The sequence below is a fragment of the Panthera leo genome, chromosome D3 (genome assembly GCF_018350215.1).
Source record: "Panthera leo isolate Ple1 chromosome D3, P.leo_Ple1_pat1.1, whole genome shotgun sequence".
Lineage (NCBI taxonomy): Eukaryota > Metazoa > Chordata > Mammalia > Carnivora > Felidae > Panthera > Panthera leo.
In genome coordinates this window covers 43,789,011-43,798,798 of record NC_056690.1, presented here as the reverse complement: position 1 = coordinate 43,798,798, position 9,788 = coordinate 43,789,011, and the positions used below count along the sequence as shown (strand labels likewise).

The window sequence follows — 9,788 nt, the reverse complement described above, 5'->3', positions numbered from 1 at the left end:
AAGTGATGCTTGGGCTGAATCTTAAAGAAGGTACTCTCCAGGTATAAAATACAGGGAAGGAATCCAGGTAGAGTATGGGGGTGAGAAAGTGCATGGGAGAAAGTACAGGTGGCTTGGAAGGCTGTTTTGGTGCATGGATGAGGGAGGGTAGGGTTGCAGCTGGAGGGAAGGCTGGACATGTGGTTGGGAACCTGGGATCCTTTGGAAGATTTTAGGCTAGGGATATGGGGTAGGATAGAGTTGGATTTTAAATTAAGAATGAGGAACCTGATCAGATTTGCATTTTTGAAGGCAAATTGAAGGCATTTTGATGACAGCAGTGTGGGCTAGGGACAAGTCTTCCAATCATCCTGTTTCCTCAGTTTTGCATGAAGATTAGAGGAGATAATGTATGTGAAAATGCTAAACATTTAAACAATTATTCTGTGTGACTTCTCTGAGTCATGAGTTAATATGCTTACTTTTTCAAGAAGAGACCAGCTTTGTCATCTGAGGCAAAAAACACATGCTTGGCATTGTTACCTGATTTATATAGCTCTCTACTTCCTTAAATATCTGGTTTTTAAAATGGGAGTGGCTATTACCATTTGTATTACCATTTGTTGTCTACTTTAGCTTACATTTTAACTCCTACAAATTGGAAGGGTGAGAGGAGATTTATAATAGAAGATAATAGAAAAGAAAGGGTTTTTTCCCCTCCTGGTTGTGCATTCATTCTTTTAAGAACCATTAAAAAGAAAAATGTGGGGTGCCTGGGTGGCTCAGTTGGTTAAGTGTCCAACTCTTGATTTCAGATCAGGTCATGATCTCTTGGTTCTTGAGTTAGAGCCCCGCATCAAGCTCTGTGCTGACAGTGTGGAATCTGCTTGGGATTCTCTCTCCTGCTGTCTCTGCTCTTCCCTGCTGCATGTGCATTTTTTTCTCAAAATAAATACACTTATAAAAAGAAAGAAAATCATTCTCCTTCTTCTCCTAGTGTGTATCAGGTTACGTGCCTGAACAGACTTTATCATATCTCATTAAAATTCTCCTCCCAAAAGAGCATCAGTTGTGAGTAGGTGAACAGAAACCTGTTGTATAAAGAGCTAAATGTACAGAGAAGTACATAAGGTATCTTATAATGTGTGATATTCATCTGATTTTATTCAGTGTGTTATTAAGAAGGACCCCTGTTCCTCAAAAACAGAATTTTCAGAGCTCAAGTCAGAATCCTATCTCCTTAGTGATGGTGGGACCTAGGAAGTGGTGTCACCTCTTTGAGACCCTCCCCTTTTCTGTCAATGGGGAGGGTAGCAAGGCCTGCTCGATGGGACTGTTAGGAGGATGACGTGAGATGGTCTGACTAAAGTACTTCCCATAGTACCTGACAAATGACAGCACTGTAAGTTATGATTAGGGCTGGAGAGAACCATCTCAACTGAGAGAGCTAGCACTGTTCCCTTCTGATGATGGCATCACACATTTAAGTTGCTTCTGGGCATGAATATGAATTGACACTTAAAAAACAGGAAGAGGATGAAAAAGCAGATTGGGTTTAATCTATAAAAGGTCTTGAGGGATTGGGTTTAATCTGTGGAAGGCCTTGACCTGAGAAAATACTGGAGTCCAGTGCTTGCCTTGTGTCACAGGGCCCAGATGACGGTGAGTGCTGCCAACCTGACCAGGCCACGTGAACAGGACAGCAGGGCATAAAGGTGCGAGGAGATGGTTGTTTTCAGCTACAGAGATGGCATGAATGGTGACCAGGGGTTAAGACAACATAGTCCACACGGCTGCAGGTGTGAAAGTCAAACTCTGTCTTTATTCTTTTACCATTTTATTTGGGATAGGTAGCAGCACTGCCTGGGGAGCTCCTTGGAAGGGGAGGAGAGGGAATCTGTTGGTTGGAAATCTTACCTTTGAGCATCAATTATATCTAATGCCTATTTTCAGCACATTTCATGTTAGACTTTTTGATGGCAAGTCAAGGTGTAGAAGGTAGATGGGCTCAGAGGAAAGGTTCTTTGCAACAGTTCAATGTAGTGGCCAAAAGTTTACTCTTGCATTTCATCATACGTGTACCTTGGAGTTATGTTTTTTGGAACCTGCCTTAAGAAAACACAAACTTTCCAGGTAGCATATAGCTGTCCCCATCTTGCTTGCATCTCTGCCTTGGTTGATGAGATGCCATACTTTGCTGACAGTCACTAGTGGCTCTGCTATTGGTCTGATATGAAGCACATTCATAACTCAGCCATAAAATAGGGCTTTCTAGATAGCCAGATTTTTTCCCAACAGATACCTCTCCACCACCCCTAACTCCACCAAAATGAAGTAGAAGCACATCCTGAGTTGACCACTTTCTCTGGGCCTGGCCAGGCACATAGTAAGAATGTTGGCTGGTGATGGGCTCAAAACACAGCCCACTTGACTGAGCCATGTATATGCTCAGGCTTGACCTACCCTGGCAAAATCTGCAAGGATATTTTTAGACATTTCAAGTGATTGACTCCTCTGAGGAAATGATACATTAAAAAAATATATATATACACACATTTTTTTTTTTAAAACCACAACTGAAAAAAATTCTTTGCCAATGGGTAGAATTAAGTCTGACAAGAAACCCTAAGAGTTTTTTTTTTATTAGTACCATTATTGTTTTCTTTGGCTCCATGTATTATATTGGTAAGATGACCAAAAAAAAAAAAAAAAAAAAAGGAAGAAAAGGAAAAAATTGTAAAAAGGCAAATATTTTGTACAAAAATACAAAGTTTTAAAAGCTCTTTAAGTATATTTCATATCATTACTAAGAGTTGGCCTATATATCTGTGTGTCTGCATATTTTTCTTACATTTGGGATTTTAGAAATGTACGGTACGTTTACACAGTATAGTTCTCCCTAAAGCTCAACAACCAATGATAGCCTTTTTTCTGATTGGAGCAATCCATACTTTGGAAGATGTGATTTGCATAACTGTGCAGTTACTGGCTGAAAAAAATCTATGTGATTCAGTCCATTTGCATACTGAAAATCTATACATCATACTGGGGGGAACATTTTAGTTCTGAAATCCTTGAGTAAAGGAAGATGGTAAAGATAACTAGCTGTCAATTTTTTCAGTAATTTGTTTTCAGTGCTTTTTTTTCAATCTGGTGAGAAGATGATGCAATCAGAAAGAAGTATCCTTTGCCCTTGAGAACCATCTGAAAATCTGCTCTTGTTATTACATCACAGTCCATTATAATGCAGATGGTGGTACTACAAAAGAGGAAAAACAATGGGCGTTAGTTTTTCTTAAAGAATAAACAATGTACAATTCAAAAAAAGGAGCACATATTTTTATAGGAAAGATTCCAAAATACATCAATTATTTTTTTCAAGAAATGCCTATAAGTTCATATCCAGATTAACTAAAAGGTAAATGTCTCCTTTAAGGAGTCCATTCTGGGGTCAACTTAAATCTCAAGTGGCCAAACAAGGCAAACAAATGACAAACCTGGGTCACTTCTCACCCTCTACTGTAATTCTTTTTTTTTTAATTGAATATAACTGACATATAATATTAGTTTCAGGTGTGTAATATGATTTGATATTTGTATACATTGTGAAATGATCACCATAATAAGTCTAGTTAACATTTGTCATCACACACAGGAAAAAAAAAAAATTACCTTTTCATTTATATCCAAATTAGTTAGCATATAGTGCCATAATGATTTCAGGAGTGGAATCCAGTGATTCATCCCAACGAGTGTTCTCCTTAAGGCCCCTTGCCCATTTAGCACATCCCCCCACCCACAACCCCTCCAGCAACCCTCAGTTTGTTCTCTGTATTTAAGAGTCTCTTGCGTTTTGTGCCCCTCCCTGTTTTTATATTATTTTTGCTTCTCTTCCCTTATGTTCATCTGTTTTGTATCTTAAATTCCATGTATGAGTGAAGTCATAAGTATCTTTCTCTAATTTCACTTCGCATAATATACTCTAGTTCCATTCATGTTGTTGCAAATGGCAAGATTTCATTCTTTTTGACTGCTAATACTCCATTTTGTAATATATATATATATATATATATATATATATATATATATATACATATATATATATATATATACACACACACACATACATACCACATCTTCTTTATCCATTCATCTGTTGATGGACATTTGGGTTCTTTCCATACTTGGGCTATTGTTGATAGTGCCGCTATAAACATTGGGGTGCATGTGTCCCTTTGAAACAGCATACCTGTATCCTTTGGATAAATACCTAGTAGTGCAATAGCTGTGTCATAGGGTAGTTCTATTTTTTTTTTTAATCTAAAATTTTTTTTTTAATGTTTATTTATTTTTGAGAGAGAGAGAGAGAGAGAGAGAGAGAGAGTGTGTGAGTAGGGGAGGAGCAGACAGAGAGGGAAACACAGAATCTAAAGCAGGCTCCAGGCTCTGAGCTGTCAGCCCAGAGCCTGATGCAGGGCTCAAACTCACGAACTGTGAGATCATGACCAGAGCTGAAGTTGGACAGTTACCGACTGAGCCACTCAGGCGGCCCAGGGTAGTTCTAGTTTTCATTTGCTGAGGAACCCCCATACCATTTTTCAGAATTGGCTGCACCAGCTTGCATTCCCACCAGCAGTGCAAAAGAGATGCTCTTTCTCCACATCCTCGTCAACATCTGTTGTTGCCTGAGTTGTTAATGTTAGCCATTCTGACAGGTGTGAGGTGGTATCTCAGTTTGTATTTCCCTGATGATGAAGTGATGTGGAGCATTTTTTCATGTGTCGGTTGGCCATCTGGATGTCTTCTTTGGAGAAGACATATTCATGTCTTTTGCTCATTTCTTCACTGGATTATTTGTTTTTTTAGGTGTTGAGTTTGATAAGTTCTTTATAGATTTTGGATCCTAACCCTTTATCTGATATGTCGTTTGCAAATATCTTCTCCCATTCTGTTAGTGGTTTTATCTTTTTGCTAATTAAACAGTTTTGCTGTGCAGAAGCTTTTTATCTTGATGAAGTCCCAATAGTTCATTTTTGCTTTTGTTTCCCTTGCCTCCGGAGACATGTTGAGTAAGAAGTTGCTGTCGCCAAGATCAAAGACGTTTTGCCTGCTTTCTCCTTGAGGATTTTGATGGCTTCTTGTCTTAGATTTAGGTCTTTCATCCATTTTGAGCTTATTGTTGTGTATTGTGTAAGAAAGTGGTCCAGGTTCATTCTTCTGCATGTCACTGCCCAGTTTTCCCAACACCATTTGCTGAAGAGACTGTCTTTATTCCATTGGATAGTCTTTCCTGCTTTGTCAAAGATTAGTTGGCCATATGTTTGTGGGTCCATTTCTGGGTTCTCTATTCTGTTCCATTGATCTGAGTGTCTGTTTTTGTGCCAGTACCATACTGTCTTGGTGATTACAGCTTTGTAATACAGCTTGAAGTCTGGTATTGTGATGCCTCCTGCTTTGGTTTTTGTTTTTCAGGATTGCTTTGGCTATTTGGGGTCTTTTCTGGTTCCATAAAAATTTTAGGTTTTTTTTTTTTTAAGCTCTGTGAAGAATGCTGGTGTTATTTTGATAGGGATTGCATTGAATATGTACATTGCTTTGGGTAGTATCGACATTTATTTATTTTTTTTATTTTTTTTTATTTTTTAATATATGAAATTTACTGTCAAATTGGTTTCCATACAACACCCAGTGCTCATCCCAAAAGGTGCCCTCCTCAATACCCATCACCCACCCTGCCCTCCCTCCCACCCTGCCCTCCCTCCCACCCCCCATCAACCCTCAGTTTGTTCTCAGTTTTTAAGAGTCTCTTATGCTTTGGCTCTCTCCCACTCTAACCTCTTTTTTTTTTTTTTCCTTCCCCTCCCCCATGGGTTTCTGTTATGTTTCTCAGGATCCACATAAGAGTGAAACCATATGGTATCTGTCTTTCTCTGTATGGCTTATTTCACTTAGCATCACACTCTCCAGTTCCATCCATGTTGCTACAAAAGGCCATATTTCATTTTTTCTCATTGCCACGTAGTATTCCATTGTGTATATAAACCACAATTTCTTTATCCATTCATCAGTTGATGGACATTTAGGCTCTTTCCATAATTTGGCTATTGTTGAGAGTGCCGCTATAAACATTGGGGTACAGGTGCCCCTATGCATCAGTACTCCTGTATCCCTTGGATAAATTCCTAGCAGTGCTATTGCTGGGTCATAGGGTAGGTCTATTTTTAATTTTCTGAGGAACCTCCACACTGCTTTCCAGAGCGGCTGCACCAATTTGCATTCCCACCAACAGTGCAAGAGGGTTCCTGTTTCTCCACATCCTCTCCAGCATCTATAGTCTCCTGATTTCTTCATTTTGGCCACTCTGACTGGCGTGAGGTGGTATCTGAGTGTGGTTTTGATTTGTATTTCCCTGATAAGGAGCGACGTTGAACATCTTTTCATGTGCCTGTTGGCCATCCGGATGTCTTCTTTAGAGAAGTGTCTATTCATGTTTTCTGCCCATTTCTTCACTGGGTTATTTGTTTTTCGGGTGTGGAGTTTGATGAGCTCTTTATAGATTTTGGATACTAGCCCTTTGTCCGATGTGTCATTTGCAAATATCTTTTCCCATTCCGTTGGTTGCCTTTTAGTTTTGTTGGTTGTTTCCTTTGCTGTGCAGAAGCTTTTTATCTTCATAAGGTCCCAGTAATTCACTTTTGCTTTTAATTCCCTTGCCTTTGGGGATGTGCCGAGTAAGAGATTGCTACGGCTGAGGTCAGAGAGGTCTTTTCCTGCTTTCTCCTCTAAGGTTTTGATGGTTTCCTGTCTCACATTCAGGTCCTTTATCCATTTTGAGTTTATTTTTGTGAATGGTGTGAGAAAGTGGTCTAGTTTCAACCTTCTGCATGTTGCTGTCCAGTTCTCCCAGCACCATTTGTTAAAGAGACTGTCTTTTTTCCATTGGATGTTCTTTCCTGCTTTGTCAAAGATGAGTTGGCCATACGTTTGTGGGTCTAGTTCTGGGGTTTCTATTCTATTCCATTGGTCTATGTGTCTGTTTTTATGCCAATACCATGCTGTCTTGATGATGACAGCTTTGTAGTAGAGGCTAAAGTCTGGGATTGTGATGCCTCCTGCTTTGGTCTTCTTCTTCAAAATTACTTTGGCTATTCGGGGCCTTTTGTGGTTCCATATGAATTTTAGGATTGCTTGTTCTAGTTTCGAGAAGAATGCTGGTGCAATTTTGATTGGGATTGCATTGAATGTGTAGATAGCTTTGGGTAGTATTGACATTTTGACAATATTTATTCTTCCAATCCATGAGCAGGGAATGTCTTTCCATTTCTTTATATCTTCTTCAATTACCTGCATAAGCTTTCTATAGTTTTCAGCATACAGATCTTTTACATCTTTGGTTAGATTTATTCCTAGGTATTTTATGCTTCTTGGTGCAATTGTGAATGGGATCAGTTTCTTCATTTGTCTTTCTGTTGCTTCATTGTTAGTGTATAAGAATGCAACTGATTTCTGCACATTGATTTTGTATCCTGCAACTTTGCTGAATTCATGTATCAGTTCTAGCAGACTTTTGGTGGAGTCTATCGGATTTTCCATGTATAATATCATGTCATCTGCAAAAAGCGAAAGCTTGGGGTAGTATCGACATTTAACAATATTTGTTCTTCCAGTCCATGAGCATGGACAATTTTTGCATTTTTTTGTCTTCTTCAATTTCTTTCATGAGCTTTCTATAGTTTTCAATGTATAGATCTTCACCACTTTGGTTAGGTTTATTCCTAGGTATATTATGGTTTTTGGTGGGAAAAAAATTTTTTATGATGGCTTTATTTTTATGTTTGTTTATTTATTTTGAGAGAGAGAGAGAGAGTGAGCACAAGCCGGGGGGGGGGGGGAGAAAGAGGGAAAGAGAGAATCCCAAGCAGTCTTTGCACTGTCAGTGCAGAGCCCAATATGGGGCTCAAACTCCTGTATCGTGAGATCATGACCTGTGCCGAAATCAGGAGTCCAATGCTTAACCAACCGAGCTACTCAGGTGCCCCTAAGTTTTTATTTTAATTCCAGTTAACATATAGTATTACATTAGTTGCAGGTGTATAGTATAGTGATTCAACAATTCTGTACATCACCCAGGGCCCATCATGAGAAGTCCACTCTTTAATCCCCATCACCTATTTCACCCTCCCACCACCAACTTCCCCTCTGGTAACCACCAGTTCTCTATAGTTCAGAATCTGTTTCTTGCTTTCTCTCTCTCTCTCTCTCTCTCTCCCTTTGTTCATTTGTTTCTTAAATTTCACATACGAGTTCAATCATATGGTATTCTTCTCTGACTTATTTCACTGAGCATTATATCCTCTAGCTCCAGCCATATCATTGCAAATGGCAATATTTCAGTGTTTTTAATGGCTGAATAATATTCCTTTGTATTTATATATATACTGCACATTTATCCATTCATTAATCAATGGACACTTGGGCTGCTGTTGTAAATAATGCTGCAATAAACATAGAGGTGCATATGTATTTCTGAGGTAGTGTTTTCATTTTTTTCAGATAAGTGGCCAGAAGTGGAATTATTGGATAATATGGTAATTGTATTTTTAATTTTTTAGGAACCTCTATGCTGTTTCCCATAGCGGCTGGTATATTCCTACCAACAGTGTACATGGATTTCCTGTTTTCCACATCCTTGCCAGCACTTATTTCTTTCTGAGCACAGCCATTCTAACAGGTGTGAAGTGATATCTCATTGTGGTTTTGATTTGCATTTCCCTGATGATTGTGATGTTGAGCACCTTTTCATGTACCTGTTGGCCATTTGTATATCTTCTTTGGAAAAATATCTTATTCAGGTCCTTTGACCACTTTTAAATTGGGTTATTTGGCTTTTTGCTAATGAGTTGTTTGAATTCCCTTATGTATATTGGGTATTGACAACTTGTCAGATATATGATTTGAAAATATCTTCTACCATTCCACAGGTGGCCTTTTTTTTATCCTCATGGTTTTTATTCAAATCTTTTAAAAAAATTTATTTTTATCCCCGTAGTTAACATACAATGTTATATTAGTTTCAGGTGTACAATGTAGTGATTCAATAATGCTATACATTGCCCAGGGCTCATCATGATAAATATACTCTGTAATCCCCATCTTCTATTTATCCATCCCCCAACCCATCTCCCTTGTGGTAACCATCAGTTTGTTCTCTATAATTAAAGAGTCTGTTCCTTGGTTTGTCTCTCTCTCTTTTCCCTTTGTTCATTTGTTTTGTTTCTTAAATTCTACATGAGTATAATCATATGGTATTTGTCTTCACTTACTTCACTAAACATTACATTTTCTTACTCCATGCATGTTACTGCAAATGGCAAGGCTTCATTCTTTTTTTTATGGCTGAATCGTAAATATACACCACATCTTTTTTATCCATTCATCTATCAATGGACGCTTGGGCTGCCTTTTCATTTTTTTGATGGTTTTCTTTGCTGTGCAGAAGCTATTTAGTTTGCTGTAGTCCCATTTGTTTATTTTTGCCTCTGTTGCCTTTGCTTTTGGTGTTAGATTCAAAAAAGTCATTACCAAGACTGATGCCAAGGAGATTACTATGTTTTCTTCTAGGGGTTTTATGGTTTCGGGTCTTAAATTCTTAATCCATTTTGAGTTAACTTTTGTGTATTGTGTACATTTCATTCTTTTGCACATGGCTGACCAGTCTGTTTAACACTATTAAAGAGACTGTCCTTTTGCTGTTGTATATTGTTGGCTTTTTTGTCAGTTAATTAATGATATATGTGCAGGTTTATCTG

The 9,788-nt window shown here is 38.4% G+C and overlaps 1 protein-coding gene across 1 annotated transcript in view; it reads right to left on the bottom strand.

Annotated features, from left to right (window-relative positions):
- Nucleotides 1-1,781: 1,781 nt before the first annotated feature.
- The window catches only part of COLEC12 (collectin subfamily member 12), a 197,040-nt gene continuing 189,033 nt past the window's right edge, over nt 1,782-9,788 (bottom strand). The window contains exon 10 of the mRNA XM_042910501.1: nt 1,782-3,238. Within this exon, the coding sequence (XP_042766435.1) occupies nt 3,219-3,238 (20 nt within the window). The 3' untranslated portion in view covers nt 1,782-3,218. The remainder of the gene's footprint in view (nt 3,239-9,788) is intronic.